Source organism: Hyla sarda, chromosome 2, assembly GCF_029499605.1.
Source record: "Hyla sarda isolate aHylSar1 chromosome 2, aHylSar1.hap1, whole genome shotgun sequence".
In the NCBI taxonomy this organism is placed as follows: domain Eukaryota; kingdom Metazoa; phylum Chordata; class Amphibia; order Anura; family Hylidae; genus Hyla; species Hyla sarda.
In genome coordinates this window covers 167,130,958-167,151,819 of record NC_079190.1, presented here as the reverse complement: position 1 = coordinate 167,151,819, position 20,862 = coordinate 167,130,958, and the positions used below count along the sequence as shown (strand labels likewise).

At 46.1% G+C, this 20,862-nt stretch overlaps 1 protein-coding gene across 2 annotated transcripts; it reads right to left on the bottom strand.

Moving 5' to 3' along the window:
- Positions 1–13,496: 13,496 nt before the first annotated feature.
- Positions 13,497–20,495, bottom strand: LOC130355507 (uncharacterized). Of its 2 annotated transcripts, none has more exons than XR_008888558.1 (2): positions 13,632–20,495; positions 13,497–13,542 (listed from the first exon to the last, which is right to left on the bottom strand). XR_008888558.1 is itself a non-coding variant. In XM_056555718.1 (2 exons), the coding sequence occupies exon 2, from the start codon at positions 20,049–20,051 to the stop codon at positions 14,202–14,204; it is 5,850 nt and encodes a 1,949-aa protein (XP_056411693.1). In that variant the 5' UTR covers positions 20,052–20,238; positions 20,328–20,495; the 3' UTR covers positions 13,497–14,201. The 2 variants fall into 2 exon arrangements, 1 of the variants encoding a protein (XP_056411693.1); XM_056555718.1 differs by having other exon boundaries at positions 13,497–20,238; positions 20,328–20,495.
- Positions 20,496–20,862: the final 367 nt, after the last annotated feature.

Here is a 20,862-nt window from a genome sequence, read left to right as displayed (position 1 = left end):
AAGGATTGAATGAGTGCAGTGGGTTTTGTTGCAACAACTTAAAAGCAGGGAGAGAAAACCAGCAGCTAGGGACCAGAAGAAGCCAAAACAGGAGCAGTGAGGGATCATGGAAGGCAAGTATTCCTTGCCACTTGAAGTTGTTATCTACAGAAATTTCATACAAATTTGAGCTATTTGCTGTATCACCAGATGCCTTAGTGAAATTCATTTGCTAAATTTGTATTACTTGGAAGACATTTATAGTGATGATATCACAACAGTATTGTGAGGGTTTTTATCCCTTCTCCACTCCACTACTTGCTTCTAAGCAAACAGCAACAGTTCAACTAATACTAATGAACAGCTGTTCCTTTTCCCTGGCTATCTACTAATCAGCCAGGCCCTTCCCTGCTGGGCCCTGGCTATTTAACTGCAAACAGTTTAGACTGCCTTCGCTATTGTGTGGTCTCTGATCTCTATCCGATTTTGTAATTCCTGACAGGTGTTAATATTTACTACCAGGTACACTTATGTTGTAATAATGGAATTATAATACTTGGCACTCTTCTTTGGTTAAATAATTTCTTTTTATTGACTCAAAGGTAGAATATCATTATGTCAGTGTTACCATAAAGTCACAATAACATTTGTCTTTAATTCCAGTCAAAAATCCTCTGTGATAATGTCACAAAAGCAGTTTTTTTTGTCTTTTGTACTAGGTAAAATTCCATTGTGATAATATAACAAAAGCAGATGTTATTCAATAGCATATTTCTTCATGCCAAAGTAGACATCTATTGTAATCATGTTGCTATTTTGTTTGTCCTTATTCACACATAGAAATTTAATGTGATAATGTTACAATATCTTTTGTCTTTAATTCCAGTAGGCAATTCATAGTAAGGATTAGTGATGAGCGGCATTGCCCATATTCGAATTTGTAATATTTTGCGAATATATAGACGAATATTCGTCCTATATTCGTGAATTTTGCATATTCGTTATATTCGCATATTCACATATGTGAATTTTTGCATATTTGCGTATTCGAGGAAGATAACAGTGAGAGGGTGGGCAACTTTACTATTGGTTGCTAGGGATGTTGTTGATAACCTCGGACAAGTGTATTTGCATAATTCTAATTGGCCCACAAGTGAAAAGAAGGTATATGCGAATATTCACATATGCAGAAAAAAGTGAATATTCGTAATTTCAAATATACAGCCAACATATTCACGATAAAAATTAGAAATGCAAATATTCGCACCCAACACTAGTAAGGATGTCAAAAGTGGTTTTCTGTATTCCCAGTTTGAAATGCATTATATTAATGTCACAATAGCATGTGTCTTTATTTCTTGTTGAACTCCATTGTGATGATGTCACAATGCCACTGTCACGATTCGGCTAGCTGGATGTGGATCCTCTGTGTCAGCGAGGGATTGGCGTGGACCGTGTCGGTGGACCGGTTCTAAGATGCTACTGGTATTCACCAGAGCCCGCCGCAAAGCGGGATGGTCTTGCTGCGGCGGTAGCAACCAGGTCGTATCCACCGGCAACGGCTCAACCTCGCTGACTGCTGAGAAGGGGTGGGACAGAAGGACTAGGCAGAGGCAAGGTCAGACGTAGCAGAAGGTCGGGGCAGGCGGCAAGGTTCGTAGTCAATGTGGATAGCAGAAGATCTGGAAACACATGCTTTGGACAACACTAAACACTTTCACTGTCACAAGGCAACAAGATCCGGCAAGGAAGTGCAGGGGAAGTGAGGTAATATAGCCAGGGAGCAGGTGGAAGCTAATTAGGCTAATTGGGCCAGGCACCAATCATTGGTGCACTGGCCCTTTAAATCTTAGAGAGCTGGCACACGCGCCCGAAGGAGCGGAGCCGCGCGCGCCAGGACATGACAGCCGGGGGCCGGGACAGGTCAGTGACTTGGGATGCGATTCGCGAGCGGACGCGTCCCACTATGCGAATCGCATCCCCGTTGGCAATGTCAGTGCAGCGCTCCCAGTCAGCGGGTCTGACTGGGGCGCTGCAGAGAGAGGAACTCTGCGAGCACTCCGGGGAGGATCAGGGACCCAGAGCGCTCGGCGTAACAGTACCCCCCCGCCCTTAGGTCTCCCCCTTTTTTTGTCCGGCAATTGCTTCACATGGGACGAGGACACTGGGAGCGATTGTAGGGTTTCCTCAAAGGCAGGCAGTACAGCAGGAGTGGGAATGGGGAGGGAGGGCAGAGGGTGAAGCTTGGCATGGGGCAGGGTGTCACCAGGACGGGGGCTATGAGGAGGCACGGCACAGTCCTGATAGGGCTTGGGGAGACCAGGCACAGGAGGAGACACTGAGGCCCGACAGACGGGACTGGGAGCAGAGGTAAGGCATTTCTTACGGCAAGCAGAACCCCAATTCTTGATCTCCCTGGTGGTCCAGTCAAGGGTGGGAGAATGATGCTGGAGCCATGGCAGACCGAGGAGGACTTCAGAGGTGCAGTTGAGAAGGACGAACAATTCAATCTTTTCGTGATGGGGTCCAATGCACATTAAGAGGGGTTCTGTGCGGTAACGCACAGTGCAGTCCAACTTCACTCCGTTGACCGAAGAAATGTAGAGCGGCTTGACGAGACGGGTCACCGGGATGCAGAACTTATTCACCAAAGAGTCCAGAATAAAATTTCCAGAAGCACCAGAGTCCAAGCAGGCCACTGCTGAGAGGGAGGAGTTGGCAGAAGGAGAAATCCGCACGGGCACAGTGAGACGTGGAGAAGCAGACTTCGTACCAAGAGACGCCACACCCACGTGAGCTGGGTGCGTGCGTTTCCCAGACATGGAGGACGAATAGAGCTGTTACGCCGAGCGCTCCGGGTCCCCGCTCCTCCCCGGAGCGCTCGCAACATCCTCGCTACGGCAGCGCCCCGGTCAGATCCTCTGACCGGGTGCGCTGCGATACCGCCTCCAGCCGGGATGCGATTCGCGATGCGGGTGGCGCCCGCTCGCGATGCGCACCCCGGCTCCCGTACTTGACTCGCTCTCCGTCGGTCCTGTCCCGGCGCGCGCGGCCCCGCTCCCTAGGGCGCGCGCGCCGGGTCTCTGCGATTTAAAGGGCCACTGCGCCCCTGATTGGCGCAGTTGTTCTAATTAGTGTGTTCACATGTGCACTCCCTATATATACCTCACTTCCCCTGCACTCCCTCGCCGGATCTTGTTGCCATCGTGCCAGTGAAAGCGTTTCCTTGTGTGTTCCTAGCCTGTGTTCCAGACCTCTTGCCGTTGCCCCTGACTACGATCCTTGCTGCCTGCCCCGACCTTCTGCTACGTCCGACCTTGCTCTTGTCTACTCCCTTGTACCGCGCCTATCTTCAGCAGTCAGAGAGGTTGAGCCGTTGCTAGTGGATACGACCTGGTTACTACCGCCGCTGCAAGACCATCCCGCTTTGCGGCGGGCTCTGGTGAATACCAGTAGTAACGTAGAACCGGTCCACTAGCACGGTCCACGCCAATCCCTCTCTGGCACAGAGGATCCACCTCCTGCCAGCCGGCATCGTGACAGTAGATCCGGCCATGGATCCCGCTGAAGTTCCTTTGCCAGTTGTCGCCGACCTCACCACGGTGGTCGCCCAGCAGTCACAACAGATAGCGCAACAAGGCCATCAGCTGTCTCAACTGACCGTGATGCTACAGCAGCTACTACCACAGCTTCAGCAATCATCTCCTCCGCCAGCTCCTGCACCTCCTCCGCAGCGAGTGGCCGCTTCCGGCCTACGACTATCCTTGCCGGATAAATTTGATGGGGACTCTAAGTTTTGCCGTGGCTTTCTTTCACAATGTTCCCTGCACTTGGAGATGATGTCGGACCAGTTTCCTACTGAAAGGTCTAAGGTGGCTTTCGTAGTCAGCCTTCTCTCTGGGAAAGCTCTGTCATGGGCCACACCGCTCTGGGACCGCAATGACCCCGTCACTGCCTCTGTACACTCCTTCTTCTCGGAAATTCGAAGTGTCTTTGAGGAACCTGCCCGAGCCTCTTCTGCTGAGACTGCCCTGCTGAACCTGGTCCAGGGTAATTCTTCCGTTGGCGAGTACGCCATACAATTCCGTACTCTTGCTTCCGAACTATCCTGGAATAATGAGGCCCTCTGCGCGACCTTTAAAAAAGCCTATCCAGCAACATTAAAGATGTTCTGGCCGCACGAGAAATTCCTGCTAACCTACATGAACTCATTCATCTAGCCACTCGCATTGACATGCGTTTTTCCGAAAGGCATCAGGAGCTCCGCCAGGATATGGACTTTGTTCGCACGAGGCGTTTTTTCTCCCCGGCTCCTCTCTTCTCTGGTCCTCTGCAATCCGTTCCTGTGCCTCCCGCCGTGGAGGCTATGCAAGTTGACCGGTCTCGCTTGACACCTCAAGAGAGGACACGACGCCGCATGGAGAATCTTTGCCTGTACTGTGCCGGTTCCTGAAGGATTGTCCTATCCGTCCTCCCCGCCTGGAAAGACGTACGCAGACTCCGCACAAAGGTGAGACAGTCCTTGATGTCAACTCTGCTTCTCCACGTCTTACTGTGCCTGTGCGGATATCTGCCTCTACCTTCTCCTTCTCTACTATGGCCTTCTTGGATTCCGGATCTGCAGGAAATTTTATTTTGGCCTCTCTCATCAACAGGTTCAACATCCCGGTGACCAGTCTCGCCAGACCCCTCTACATCAATTGTGTTAACGATGAAAGATTGGACTGTACCATATGTTACCGCACGGAGCCCCTCCTAATGTGCATCGGACCTCATCACGAAAAAATTGAGTTTTTGGTCCTCCCCAATTGCACTTCCGAAATTCTCCTTGGACTACCATGGCTTCAACGCCATTCCCCAACCCTTGATTGGTCCACAGGGGAGATCAAGAGCTGGGGTACCTCTTGTTTCAAAGACTGCCTTAAACCGGTTCCCAGTACTCCCTGCCGTGACCCTGTGGTTCCCCCTGTAACCGGTCTCCCTAAGGTCTATATGGACTATGCTGACGTATTTTGCAAAAAACAAGCTGAGACTTTACCTCCTCACAGGCCTTATGACTGTCCTATTGACCTCCTCCCGGGCACTACTCCACCCCGGGGCAGAATTTATCCTCTGTCCGCCCCAGAGACTCTTGCTATGTCTGAATACATCCAGGAAAATTTAAAAAAGGGGTTTATCCGCAAATCCTCCTCTCCTGCCGGAGCTGGATTTTTCTTTGTGTCCAAGAAAGATGGCTCCCTACGTCCTTGCATTGACTACCGCGGACTTAATAAAATCACGGTAAAGAACCGCTACCCCCTACCTCTTATCTCTGAACTCTTTGATCGCCTCCAAGGTGCCCACATCTTTACCAAACTGGACTTAAGAGGTGCTTATAATCTCATCCGCATCAGGGAGGGGGACGAATGGAAAACTGCATTTAACACTAGAGATGGACACTTTGAGTATCTGGTCATGCCCTTTGGCCTGTGCAACGCCCCTGCCGTCTTCCAAGACTTTGTTAATGAAATTTTTCGTGATCTCTTATATTCCTGTGTTGTTGTGTATCTGGACGATATTCTGATTTTTTCTGCCAACTTAGAAGAACACCGCCAGCATGTCCGCATGGTTCTTCAGAGACTTCGAGACAATCAACTTTATGCCAAAATGGAGAAATGTCTGTTTGAATGTCAATCTCTTCCTTTCCTAGGATACTTGGTCTCTGGCCAGGGACTACAAATGGATCCAGATAAACTCTCTGCCGTCTTAGATTGGCCACGCCCCTCCGGACTCCGTGCTATCCAACGTTTTTTGGGGTACGCCAATTATTACAGACAATTTATTCCACATTTTTCCACCATTGTGGCTCCTATCGTGGCTTTAACCAAGAAGAATGCCAATCCTAAGTCCTGGCCTCCTCAAGCGGAAGACGCTTTTAAACGGCTCAAGTCTGCCTTTTCTTCTGCTCCCGTGCTCTCCAGACCTGACCCATCTAAACCCTTCCTATTGGAGGTTGATGCCTCCTCAGTGGGAGCTGGAGCGGTCCTTCTACAAAAAAACTCTTCCGGGCATGCTGTTACTTGTGGGTTTTTTTCTAGGACCTTCTCTCCGGCGGAGAGGAACTACTCCATCGGGGATCGAGAGCTACTGGCCATTAAATTAGCACTTGAGGAATGGAGGCATCTGCTGGAGGGATCAAAATTTCCAGTTATCATTTACACCGATCACAAGAATCTCTCCTATCTCCAGTCTGCCCAACGGCTGAATCCTCGCCAGGCCAGGTGGTCTCTGTTCTTTGCCCGTTTTAATTTTGAAATTCACTTTCGCCCTGCCGACAAGAACATTAGGGCCGATGCTCTCTCTCGTTCCTCGGATGCCTCGGAAGTAGAGCTCTCTCCGCAACACATCATTCCTCCTGACTGCCTGATCTCCACTTCTCCAGCCTCCATCAGGCAAACTCCTCCAGGGAAGACCTTCGTTTCTCCACGCCAACGCCTCGGAATCCTCAAATGGGGTCACTCCTCCCACCTCGCAGGCCATGCGGGCATCAAAAAATCCTTGCAACTCATCTCTCGTTTCTATTGGTGGCCGACTCTGGAGACGGATGTTGTTGATTTTGTGCGGGCCTGCACTGTCTGTGCCCGGGATAAGACTCCTCGCCAGAAGCCTGCTGGTCTCCTTCATCCTCTGCCTGTCTCCGAACAGCCTTGGTCTCTGATTGGTATGGACTTTATTACAGACTTACCCCCATCCCGTGGCAACACTGTTGTTTGGGTGGTCGTTGATCGATTTTCCAAGATGGCACATTTTATTCCTCTTCCTGGTCTTCCTTCAGCGCCTCAGTTGGCAAAACAATTTTTTGTACACATTTTTCGTCTTCACGGTTTGCCCACGCAGATCGTCTCGGATAGAGGCGTCCAATTCGTGTCAAAATTTTGGAGGGCTCTCTGTAAACAACTCAAGATTAAATTAAACTTATCTTCTGCTTATCATCCTCAATCCAATGGGCAAGTAGAAAGAATTAACCAGGTCCTGGGTGACTATTTACGGCATTTTGTTTCCTCCCGCCAGGATGACTGGGCAGATCTTCTACCATGGGCCGAATTCTCGTACAACTTCAGAGTCTCTGAATCTTCTTCCAAATCCCCATTTTTCGTGGTGTACGGCCGTCACCCTCTTCCCCCCCTCCCTACTCCCTTGCCCTCTGGTTTGCCCGCTGTGGATGAAATAACTCGTGATCTTTCCACCATATGGAAAGAGACCCAAAATTCTCTCTTACAGGCTTCATCTCGCATGAAAAAGTTTGCCGATAAGAAAAGAAGAGCTCCCCCCATTTTTTCTCCCGGAGACAAGGTATGGCTCTCCGCTAAATATGTCCGCTTCCGTGTCCCCAGCTACAAATTGAGACCACGCTATCTTGGTCCTTTCAAAATCCTGTGCCAAATTAATCCTGTCTCTTACAAACTTCTTCTTCCTCCTTCTCTTCGTATTCCTAATTCCTTTCATGTCTCTCTTCTTAAACCACTCATCATCAACCGTTTCTCTCCCAAACTTGTTTCTCCCACTCCTGTTTCCGGCTCTTCGGACATCTTCTCCGTAAAGGAGATACTGGCCTCCAAGAAGGTCAGAGGGAAAACTTTTTTTTGGGTTGATTGGGAGGGTTGTGGTCCTGAAGAGAGATCCTGGGAACCTGAGGACAATATCCTAGTTAAAAGTCTGGTCCTCAGGTTCTCAGGCTCCAAGAAGAGGGGGAGACCCAAGGGGGGGGGGTACTGTTACGCCGAGCGCTCCGGGTCCCCGCTCCTCCCCGGAGCGCTCGCAACATCCTCGCTACGGCAGCGCCCCGGTCAGATCCTCTGACCGGGTGCGCTGCGATACCGCCTCCAGCCGGGATGCGATTCGCGATGCGGGTGGCGCCCGCTCGCGATGCGCACCCCGGCTCCCGTACCTGACTCGCTCTCCGTCGGTCCTGTCCCGGCGCGCGTGGCCCCGCTCCCTAGGGCGCGCGCGCGCCGGGTCTCTACGATTTAAAGGGCCACTGCGCCCCTGATTGGCGCAGTTGTTCTAATTAGTGTGTTCACCTGTGCACTCCCTATATATACCTCACTTCCCCTGCACTCCCTCGCCGGATCTTGTTGCCATCGTGCCAGTGAAAGCGTTTCCTTGTGTGTTCCTAGCCTGTGTTCCAGACCTCTTGCCGTTGCCCCTGACTACGATCCTTGCTGCCTGCCCCGACCTTCTGCTACGTCCGACCTTGCTCTTGTCTACTCCCTTGTACCGCGCCTATCTTCAGCAGTCAGAGAGGTTGAGCCGTTGCTAGTGGATACGACCTGGTTACTACCGCCGCTGCAAGACCATCCCGCTTTGCAGCGGGCTCTGGTGAATACCAGTAGTAACTTAGAACCGGTCCACTAGCACGGTCCACGCCAATCCCTCTCTGGCACAGAGGATCCACCTCCTGCCAGCCGGCATCGTGACAAGAGCAATCCACCAAGAAATGTTCGGTACTAGCGCAGTACAGACAAATATTTTTTTCCCTACGGCGAGTCCTCTCTTCCTGGGTCAGGCGAGACCGATCCACTGGCATAGCCTCCTCGGCGGGAGGCACAGGGGTAGATTGCAAAGGATACTGTGGGAGAGGTGCCCAGAGATCAAGGTCTTTTTCCTGTTGGAGCTCCTGGTGTCTCTCAGAAAAACGCATGTCAATGCGGGTGGCCAAATGGATAAGTTCTTGCAGGTTGGCAGGAATCTCTCGTGCGGCCAGCACATCCTTGATGTTACTGGATAGGCCTTTTTTAAAGGTCGCGCAGAGAGCCCCGTTATTCCAAGATAATTCGGAAACGAGAGTACGAAATTGGATGGCGCACTTGCCTACTGAAGAATTACCCTGGACCAGGTTCAGCAGGGCAGTCTCGGCAGAAGAAGCTCGGGCTGGTTCCTCGAAGACACTACTGACTTCAGCGAAGAAGGACTGGACTGTGGCTGTGGCAGGATCATTGCGGTCCCAGAGCGGTGTGGCCCAAGACAAGGCCTTTCCAGAAAGAAGACTCACTACGAACGCCACCTTAGACCGTTCTGTGGGAAATTGGTCCGACAACATCTCCATATGTAGGGAACATTGAGACGGAAAGCCACGGCAGAGTCTAGAGTCCCCATCAAATTTGTCCGGTAGGGACAAGCGGAGGCTGGGTGCGGCCACTCGCTGCGGAGGAGGTGCAGGAGCTGGCGGAGGAGATGGTTGCTGTTGTAGCAGTGGCAGAAATTGCTGTAACGTGGCGGTCAACTGCGACAGCTGCTGTCCTTGTTGGGCGATTTGCTGCGATTGCTGAGCGACCACTGTGGATAGGTCAGCGAGACTTGGCAGCGGCACCTCAGCGGGATCCATGGCCGGATCTACTGTCACGATTCGGCTAGCTGGATGTGGATCCTCTGTGTCAGCGAGGGATTGGCGTGGACCGTGTCGGTGGACCGGTTCTAAGATGCTACTGGTATTCACCAGAGCCCTCCGCAAAGCGGGATGGTCTTGCTGCGGCGGTAGCAACTAGGTCGTATCCACCGGCAACGGCTCAACCTCGCTGACTGCTGAGAAGGCGTGGGACAGAAGGACTAGGCAGAGGCAAGGTCAGACGTAGCAGAAGGTCGGGGTAGACGGCAAGGTTCGCAGTCAATGTGGATAGCAGAAGATCTGGAAACACAGGATTTGGACAACACTAAACGCTTTCACTGGCACAAGGCAACAAGATCCGGCAAGGAAGTGCAGGGGAAGTGAGGTAATATAGCCAGGGAGCAGGTGGAAGCTAATTAGGCTAATTGGGACAGGTCAGTGACTTGGGATGCGATTCGCGAGCGGGCGCGTCCCGCTATGCGAATCGCATCCCCGCCAGCAATGTCAGTGCAGCGCTCCCGGTCAGCGGGTCTTACCGGGGCGCTGCAGAGAGAGGAACGCTGCGAGCGCTCCGGGGAGGAGCAGGGACCCGGAGCGCTCGGCGTAACAGCCACTTTTTTTTTCCTGGATAGAAATTTTTTAGTGTGATTATGTAACAACATCCGTTGTGATGATGGGACAAAAGGGACAGTAGCTTTTGACTTTTTTTCTAGTCATAAATCAATTGTGCAGATGTAACAACGACATTTGTGTTTGTTTTCTGCGTGTTTGAACTCTATGGTGATAATGTCAATACTATATTTTACATTTTAGCTAGAATATTATTATTACATAGTACAAAACAGTACATTGCAATCTAATAATCATATACAGTGGTCCCTCAAGTTACAATATTAATTGGTTCCAGGACGACCATTGTATCTTGAAACCATTGTATGTTGAGACCAGAACTCTATGGAAACCTGGTAATTGGTTCTGAAGCCACCAAAATGTCATCCAAAATAGGAAAAAGTGAGGATTAAAGAAAAATAAGTAGATAACTAATATAGATAAAGCAAGTTCTTACATATAAAAGTAAGAAAGATCTGCTGGGAGCTGTAATCACTGTCTATGAAGGGGACAGGAGCTTCTTCAGGGTCCTCTTTTTGTTCAACTTTCCCTCACAAAATTCACTGCCATTGCAAAGTACAATAGGTCCTCCCAAAATAACAAGCACTTACATGGGTCTGTGGATAGAAAAATAAAAGAGTTATGTCTCTTAAAAGGCAAGGAGGAAAAAATTAAAATGCAAGAATGAAAACTGCCCGCATTTTCAAGGTTCAAACAAACTGTGTTTCTAAGGAGTTAGGCTGGAATTCCACTTGTTTTTTTTGGGGGAAAAAACGCCAATTCTGCCGCATGGCGTTTTTTTGTCCAAAAAACACTGCGGCCAGATGTTAGCTGTAAATCAATGAGTAAAAAATCCCAAACATTTTTTCCACTTTGCGTTTTTCAGTTTGGCATTTTTTTAAATCCTTTTGATGTTTTTTTTTTCGTGCATTTTTCTCCCATAGAAGTCTATGGGAGTAGAAAAACACCAAGAAAAATGCCATGTGGGTTTTAACTTGGTGTTTTTTCAGGCAGTTTTTATTCTTTTTTGGACTTTAGCGATCCAAAAAAGTGATGGAGATACCTTTTTAATAACATTTCGTAGGGTACCATTAAAAAAATATAATAATAAAGATACAGTAGTGATGGATTTTTTTTTTAATGAAATGTATCTTTTTATAACTAAATTTTTTATAAATTTTTAAACAGGGATCAATTTATGTGGGCGGGCAGGGCACTAAAAATGTTGCAGACAACAATAAAAATGTAGTGTGTGTGTTTTTTACTTTTTTTTAGGTAGTACTACTACTCCCAGCATGGAATATACCGTTCCATGATGGGAGTAGTAGTACCTGTACTAATTGACAGATCGCCCTGAGTCCGTTGTGATCCTCCTGTATAATGTATAGATGCGGCCGGCCACTCTTCTATTGTCCCCTGCACTGCCGTGTATATATACACCTATTCATATTTCCCGGAAAGAGCTGTGATTGGCCAGCCAATCACAACTCTCTGTAGGAAATATGAATAGGTGTATATATACGTCAGTGCAGGGGACCATAGAAGGGCAGCCGACCGCATCTATACATTATACAGGATGATTGCATTGGGTCTCAGGAGTGACACCTACTATGATACTGTGATCTTTCCTTAACTGCAGGTACTACTGCTCCCAACATGGAGCACATTCTGCTCCATGCTTGGAACTGTAGTACCTGCATTAATAGACAGATCGCAACAGGTGTCAGAAGTTGCACTCGCTGCGATCTGTCTATTAATGCAGGTACTACAGCTCCCAGTATGGAGCAGACTGTGCTCCATGTTGGGAGTAGTAGTACCTGCAGATCATCCTATCTATTCTGCGCTCGGCATCTCTGCGCTATACTCCGGCCTCTGATATGAAGAGAACATCACTCATGCATATTTCCCTCTGAGAGTGGGGATTGGCTGCAACCATCCAGCCAATCCCCACTCTGGGTGTAAAATATGAATGAGTGATGTGAATTATTTCTAATCTAGTACAGAGCAGAGATGTGAGCGCTGTAGAGAGCAGCTCCACATCTTCAATAGATAGGACAATCGCACCGGGTGTCAGGAGTGATACCTGCAGTGATCTGTCTATTAGTACAGTGCCTGTTTCATGCTGGGAGTAGTAGTTCTACCTAAAAAAAATGTAAAAAAATTGAGGAAAAAAAGTGAAACACACATACACACACACTTTATTAAAAATGTATAAAAATTTGGTTAGAAAAAATAAAAAAATTGTTAAAAACTTTTTTTTTTCCATCCTTACTGCATCCTTTTTTTTTTTTTTTTTTTTTTTGGGGGGGGACCCAAATAATTTTGATAAAAACGCCAAAGGGGCCAAAAAATGCAATTTACACTCAAATGTAAAAACGCCAGAAAAAAGTCAGACTCAAGAAATTGCACTGGCGTTTTTTCTGGCATTTTTTTCAGGGAAAAAATGCAGGAAAAAAAAAACAAGTGAAATCCTAGCCTTAATGTGAAGGCAAAAACAATTTCCTTTATTCCCAGTCAGAGATCTATTGTGATGATGTCCCATTATGTTAGTCTTTACTCTAAGGTAGAATACCATTGACATAAATGTTAGTTCCTCCTAGAATAAAATTTAGTTTTTTTAGTCACTCAGACATCCATCATGTTTGAATTTTTGAGTGGTTTTACCCATATATATCTTGGGGCAGTTGCAGCAAGCTATATTATGTTCTTAGTAGTACAGTTTATGAAATTTCTAATTCCATACGTTCTAGAGTCCACTGGATTGCTAAATCTTATTATCCTTGGTAGATAAGGACAAAAGCTAAAATGGCCACATGTTTATGACCCCACCACTTTATTCTGTAGCCATGTAGTATTTACTGGATCTTGTGATCAAAAGGTTATCTGTGGTCTCTCTCCTACAACCGCTTGGAGTTCTGGGTCTCTTGATAGAATGTGCCAAGAGCAAAGCAATATGTTCATTATTTCATTCGCGTATCCATCGTACGCTCCTTTACATTTTATGGTTTTTTGTTGGTCTATGGAAGGCCCTTTTAAGATGTTTCATTGGATATCCCCTTTACTTGAATCGATTGAAGAGTTCTCCACTTTCTTGTATGACGGATTAATTTTCAGAACAATTAGTTTGCTGACGTTTGTCTCCTAAAAACTTTAGACTGTGACTGTCTCTTTCTCGATCAATATGTATCTGGAGGTCCAGGAAATTGATAGATTTACCACCTATTTCAGATGTGAATAACATGCCTAATGTGTTCTGATTCAGAGCTGCAACAAAATCAATAAACAGTGACCCATCACTATCCCACAAAATGAGGACGTCATCTATGTAACGTCCCCAAAACAAAATGTGCTCAGTGAAAAAACTCAAAGTGTCCCCAAAAACAATAGTGTCTTCCCACCACCGAAGAAAAAGATTTGCATAATTCAGTGCACAGGAAGCCCCCATAGCCTTGTCTTTTGTTCCGCTCTCAAAACACTGACTATGTGTGGTTCTAAACGGACAGCTAAACACTTGTTAGAGACTCCAGTAAACAGAAGCCCATGCTTGTATTGTCCACCAGAGGACTCCAACTTTATTTTAGTCTGTGAAACTGCAATACAATACAATAACAACATATCAGTACACATGGAATCATTAGCCTAGCATAAATGACAAATAACTAAGCAGAAAGGCACTTACAGGTGATGATGTCCCAAACCTCATGGGAGAGATAGATACATGCTGCCTGCCCAGTGAAAGAGTGACCTCAAGATGGTGGAAGAGCTTCCTGGAACAAAGGTCACTTCCTGTCTGTATAAACTATCTGTGTAAGTAAAGCTGATATTAACTTCTGCCACTAGATGGCAGTGGTACACTACACAACCTATATTATAATGCAGTTAACCTAAAAAGGCAGCACACTCCCTGCCTGATATAATACATTATATCACTACCTATACATATCTGATGTACAGGGAAAAACATATTAATAAGATATTGTATTCCTGACCATAACTAGTAACAAACTATAACATAAGTCCACAATATCAGTGTCTCTTGGCTGTGGCACTTCAAGCTGGTAATCCACATGAAGAAATAGTTCTGTCCATAAACCCATCTTCAGATAGGAGAAGCCGCACTAGGCCAAACTATCTCCTACCCCATTTGTAATCCACAGAATGGAATTCAGCTCGTGGCAAATGTCACATTTGAAAACTCTCAGTGACAAGCTCTTAGTTATGTATTGAGCCAATAACAGAATAGAAATACTCAAAGGAGAACAATGACATCAGAAACTGGTCTGGCGTACACTTTAACAGTCCCTTGTTTCGTGACTTTTACTTCAACCTTTCTGACATTACCATCTTTACTTGGCAACGTATTTGTGACAATTCCCATAGGCCAGTTATTTCTGCTTTCTTGAATATCTTTCAATAACACAACATTTCCCACCTTGATATTGGGACCAGTCTCTGCCCATTTCTTGCGACTCTGTAAGGTAAATAGGTAATCTCTCTTCCATCTCTTCCAAAATGTATCAGCCAGACATTGGACTTGTTTCCATTGCTTTGCATGAAGTTCTGTTGTACTAAAGTCTCCACAGGGGGCTGATAAAGAGTCTACCTTTTGGGTCAAGAGCATAGCAGGGGTAAGAACTGTTGGGTTATCTGGATCTGTAGATATTGGTACCAAAGGTCTTGAATTAATGATGGCCATAACTTCTGCCATGAAAGTACTCAAAGTCTCATGAGTCAGGTGAGTGGGTTTGGATTGGAGCAACATTGCATCTAAAATTCGTCTAGCCACACCAATTAATCTCTCCCAAGCACCTCCCATGTGAGATGAGTGTGGAGTGTTAAAGAGCCATGTACATCCTTTGTCTTGGAGATAATCTAGAAGTTCTGCATCATTTGAACATATATGCAGCTCCTTGCATGCTCCTACAAAGTTCGTACCTCTATCTGAGCGAATCAACTTAGCCGGACCACGCACAGAAAAGAATCTTCTCAGAGCATTGATGAAACTGGATGCTGACATGGACTCAATCAATTCTATATGCACTGCTCTTATAGAAAGACATGTGAAAAGAACAGCCCAGCGTTTGCTGTCAGCGCTGCCTCCTCTAGTTCGGCGTGTTACAACTTCCCAGGGACCAAACACATCAACACCCACACTAGTGAATGGAGGTTCAGGATTGACTCTATCTTTTGGTAATTCTGCCATCTTTTGGCTTTCAAATCTCCCTCTGAGCTTACGGCATACGACACATTTGTGAATGATTGCAGACACTAGACGTTTTCCACCAAGAATCCAGAATCCTGCAGCTCTGATTGCACCTTCAGTAATGTGTCGTCCTTGGTGTACTGTCTGACTGTGATAATATCTTATGATCAAGGTAGCAATGTAGTGATCGTGAGGAATGATGACAGGCTGTTTCTCTTCATCTGACAGCGTGGCATAAGATAAACGGCCACCTACTCTCAATAATCCATATTGATCTATAAAGGGACTTAGTTTTGTAAGACGGCTATGTTTAGGAAGCATCTTTTGCTGTTCAATACAGTCATATTCTTGTCTGAAACATGTGCGCTGTACAGAAGAAATTATAACTCTCTTGGCTAGTGAAAGCTCTTCTAAACTAACCCTTTCATGGAAAACTCTCCAACTTCCAGGTTGATCATCATTAGGTTTCTTTTGGAAGCTTTTGGTAACATGGATTAACTTCGCTATAACCCTGTTCAGTCTCTTCCAGTCCGAAAATCTTACAAAACGATGTGGCTGCAGTCTAGCGTCAAGGGCTTTAGTACTGAAGCTTACTACTTCTGACCTAATTTCAGGATCAGCTTCGGGCTCCACTAAAGGGTAAACATTGGTGTCAGGACTATCTACAGCCGTCTGATACAGAAAAGTTGGCCCTGAAAACCATATAGAGTTCTGAAGGCAAGCTATCTGTGTAGGCCTGGTAGCATAATCTGCAGGATTTTGTTCTGAGGGCACATAGAACCATTGCTCTGGACGTGTTGTTTGTCTGATCCTGTTCACCCGATTAGAAACATATAAAAAGAATCTCTTTGTAGTGTTGCAGATATAGCCTAGGACTGTTTTACTGTCTGTAAAGAATTTCACAGCATCTAGGTCTAGGTCTATCTCGTCTCTCACTAGCTCATACAGTTCAACCGCTAGTACAGCTGCACATAACTCTAGACGTGGGATTGTGTGTGCTGGCCTAGGACTTAGCTTGGATTTTCCCATAACAAATCCAACATGGCAGACATTTCCTACATCGCTTACCTTCAAGTAAGCAACGGCACCTATTGCTATAACAGATGCATCTGAAAAGATGTACAGTTCTTTTTTGCAGGCCTGTGACAATGAAAGAGGTACATAACACCTGGATATTTGTAAACATTGTAAGGCTTGTAAAGACTCTGTCCATTGGACCCACTCATGGAGTCTTTCTTGTGGAAGTAAGGCATCCCACTCACTTTCTCCACTTGATAGTTCACGAACTAAGGCCTTACCTTTTATGGTGACTGGTGCCACAAACCCGAGAGGGTCGTAGAGACTGTTAACAGTGGATAGGATCCCTCTTCTTGTGAATGGCTTTTCTGCTGAAGAAACCTGAAACACAAAACAGTCTTTATCTAGATCCCAGCTTAGGCCTAGACTTTTCTGCAATGGAAGGGTGTCTGTTCCCAGGCAAAGGTCTTTGAGGTCTTTAGCTCTGTCTTCTGCGGTGAAAGCTTCCATGACTTGTTTGCTGTTAGAGGCAATCTTATGTAGTCGCAGATTAGACTCTGCCAGCATTTGTTTTGCTTTGTTGAGAATGTTAACTGCTCCTTCAGGTGTGTTCGCTGAAGCAAGTCCGTCATCTACATAGAAATGTCTCATCACAAAGTGCTTGGCATCTTGACCATAACGTTCTGCACCTTTCTGGGCAGCTTTCCGCATACAATATATGGCAACAGCGGGGGAAGGGCTATTACCAAAAACATGTACTCTCATTCTGTACTCTGTTACCTCTTTATCTATGTCGTTATCCTTGTACCACAGGAAACGCAGGTAGTCTCGATGGTCCTCTCTGACTAGAAAACAATAAAACATCTGTTGCACATCAGCTGTGAAGGCAATAGGCTCCTTCCTGAAGCGTAAGAGGACACCCAGAAGTGTGTTATTTAGGTCTGGGCCACTCAGCAGTACATCATTTAGTGAAATGCCTTCCTGTTGAGCACTGGAATCGAACACAACTCTTATTTGATCTGGCTTGTGTGGATGGTAAACGCCAAACATTGGCAGATACCAGTGTTCTTTACCTTTATCCAGTGATGGTGCTAATTCAGCATGATTATTGTCCAGCATCCTTTTGATAAATTCTGTAAAGTCTTTTTTCACTTCAGGCTTTCTTTGCAAAGTTTTGCGTAGTGTGTTTAAGCGCTTCATGGCTTGCTCTCTGTTACTAGGTAAATAACACCTTGGTTTGCGAAAAGGTAAAGGGGCTACCCAATTGTTGTTCTTATCTTGGAAAGTCTCTTTATCCATGATGTGGAGAAAGGTTTGATCATCTATGGACATTGCTTGTTTGTCATCATCTTTTGTCTTCTGGAACACTGAGTTCCCTAAATTGTCGGTCTTCAGACCACTACTAATATTCCTATCATAACTGGAAGGAGAGCCACAGTATGGTTTTAGGGTTTCTTTAACAACAAAGCTGTTTTGGCATGGACTGAGAAGGGACGTGCGTCCATTTGTTAACACAGATGTCTTAGAAGTGTTGACACTGTCAGGCCGATGAGCTGCTCCCAAACAAACTTCTCCTACTATAACCCACCCCAAGTCAAGTCTTTGCGCATAGGGGGCATTAAATGGTCCATTAATTTGTTGGCGTACCTTATGCACCTGTAGAATGTCTCTTCCAAGAAGTAGAAGAATAGAGACGTCTGTCTGGACAGCTGGAATAAGGTGAGATATTGCATTAAGATGAGGATGATGAAGGGCCACTTCTGGTGTAGGGATCTCTGATTTATCATCTGGTATCATATCACACTCTATCAAAGTGGGAAGTGAAAGATGGATCCTCTTGTCAAGAGACTCAATAGTAAAGTCAGTAGCTCTTCTCCCTGAAGTTTCTATCACTCCTGCACATGTCTTTAGGGTGTATGGAACTGCCCTTGATGTAATGTTGAAGGCATCAAAAAAGTCTGACCTTGCCAGCGACCTGTTACTTTGTTCATCCAGAACCACATACATCTTTACTGCCTTTTCTCTTTTCCCTGTGGGGTACACTGTTGCTAGGCAGATCTTGGAACATGAGCGTGGATTTGTACTGTCACCACAGATTTCAGTGCATTTGGACATTACTGGGATAGCTGATTTATCTTTTTGCTCCCTGCCCTCATCTTTTGGGGTTTCAGTGACCTCTAATGGTTGATGCAAAGTATTGGGGTGCAGAGCTGAGATGTGTCTGTCACTGCCACATTCTGAGCAATTTGCTTGTATTTTGCAGTCTTTAGCTATATGTTTGGTGGATTCACAACACTTGAAGCATATGCCGTTTTGTCTAAGAAAGGCTAACCTTTCCTTGATAGGTTTACTTTTGAACCCTTTGCACTTGTTTAGAGGATGGGGCTTTTTATGAAGTGGGCAAAGTCTGTCAGGGCCTTCAAAGGTGTTTACCTTGTAGCTGCTTGAATCTCCTGGGTCCTCAGAGGGAACTGTTGTCTTGTGGGTGATCACTGAAGTCCTATTGTAGGATCTAGGTGGCTTTTCTGCCTTAGGCAGTTGGCTGCTGGTGATGAAGGAAAAACTGGGATCGCACCTCATCTTAGCTTGCTGCTGTACAAACCTAGAAAACACAAAGAAAGGGGGGAAGGGGACACCATGTTCTTCTTTGTATTTAGCTCCAACACTCACCCATTTCTCTTGCAGGTGGTGAGGTAGTTTCTCTACTATAGGCTTAGTACCGTTGGCAGTATCTAAATGTGCAAGTCCCCTTAAATAACCTTCTTCTTTGGCACACTGGACTTCCCAAAGAATATCACCCAGCTCTTGCAGTTTTAAATTGTCTTTGCTGTTTAGCTTAGGGAAAGACTCCAGTCTTTTCATCAGAGCACCTTCAATTGCCTCTGGTGATCCATATCTTTCTTCTAGCCTTTGCCAGGCCATATCGAGTCCTACTGAAGGGTTAAATAGGTGTATCCTGCGCATCCTTCTTGCATGCTCTGCAGACTCAGACCCAAGCCACTTTACCATCAGGTCTAGCGTCTCAGCTGCTGTTAAGTCCAAGTCTTTGACTGCATTCAGAAAAGAAGCCTTCCATGCCCAGTAATTTTCTGGGCAGTCATCAAACTTGAGGAAGCCTGTATTAACCATTTCTTTACGGATAAGATATTTAGTGACGTCTTGCATGCTCTGGTGTTTGGGTTGCTGCGGTGAGGATTCTTCTTTTATCACTCTGGTACTGCCAGCCTCATGGGTTTGTTTTTGTGCGCTCAGGAGTACTGATGGTTTTGGTTTAAATTCAGCTGACTTTGGATTGAGAAACGGTATTGTTGAGCTGCCACTTGAAATATCTTGGACATACGCCCTAGTGCGTTCTGCAGAGGAAAGCGGTTTCTCGGGCACATCTGGGCCTTCGTGGATAGATTCCATTCCAGACCGCTCAATATCCGCATAAGCTGCTGCTTCTGCTGCTGCAGCAGCGGCTGCACACTGACGTTGAAGAATATGCAACTTTGCTTCCTGTTCGGTTTTTTCTTTTATAATGGCAGCCTCTTTCTCTGATCTTTCCTTCATAATGGCAGCCTCTTTCTCTGATCTTTCCTTCATAATGGCAGCCTCTTTCTCTGATCTTTCCTTCATAATGGCAGCCTCTTTCTCAGATCTTTCCTTCATAATGGCAGCCTCTTTCTCAGCAAATTCTAGCTGAACGCGAGCAGCCTCTGCTTTGGCGCGAGCCCTGGCAAAAAGGGCACTTGCTGATGAAATCTGACTGGACCTTGCTGATCTAGATGAGCGTGAGCGTACATCATCCTGCTGGACACTTGGCGCGCTCTCCCTGCCTTGATGTGTCCCGGGTAGCTGATCTTCAGCATTATACTGACTTCCTGATCTTAGACTCATTCTGTCTGTGCAGCAACTACTATCTCCAGGCTTGTTGTGCTATCACCTTTTCACTGTTCCGCTCTCAAAACACTGACTATGTGTGGTTCTAAACGGACAGCTAAACACTTGTTAGAGACTCCAGTAAACAGAAGCCCATGCTTGTATTGTCCACCAGAGGACTCCAACTTTATTTTAGTCTGTGAAACTGCAATACAATACAATAACAACATATCAGTACACATGGAATCATTAGCCTAGCATAAATGACAAATAACTAAGCAGAAAGGCACTTACAGGTGATGATGTCCCAAACCTCATGGGAGAGATAGATACATGCTGCCTGCCCAGTGAAAGAGTGACCTCAAGATGGTGGAAGAGCTTCCTGGAACAAAGGTCACTTCCTGTCTGTATAAACTATCTGTGTAAGTAAAGCTGATATTAACTTCTGCCACTAGATGGCAGTGGTACACTACACAACCTATATTATAATGCAGTTAACCTAAAAAGGCAGCACAGGGGGGGACCCAAATAATTTTGATAAAAACGCCAAAGGGGCCAAAAAATGCAATTTACACTCAAATGTAAAAACGCCAGAAAAAAGTCAGACTCAAGAAATTGCACTGGCGTTTTTTCTGGCATTTTTTTCAGGGAAAAAATGCAGGAAAAAAAAAACAAGTGAAATCCTAGCCTTAATGTGAAGGCAAAAACAATTTCCTTTATTCCCAGTCAGAGATCTATTGTGATGATGTCCCATTATGTTAGTCTTTACTCTAAGGTAGAATACCATTGACATAAATGTTAGTTCCTCCTAGAATAAAATTTAGTTTGG

Coding starts and splice junctions, on each gene's coding strand:
- LOC130355507 (XM_056555718.1), bottom strand. CDS start 20,051: ATGAGTCTAAGATCAGGAAGTCAGTATAATGCTGAAGATCAGCTACCC.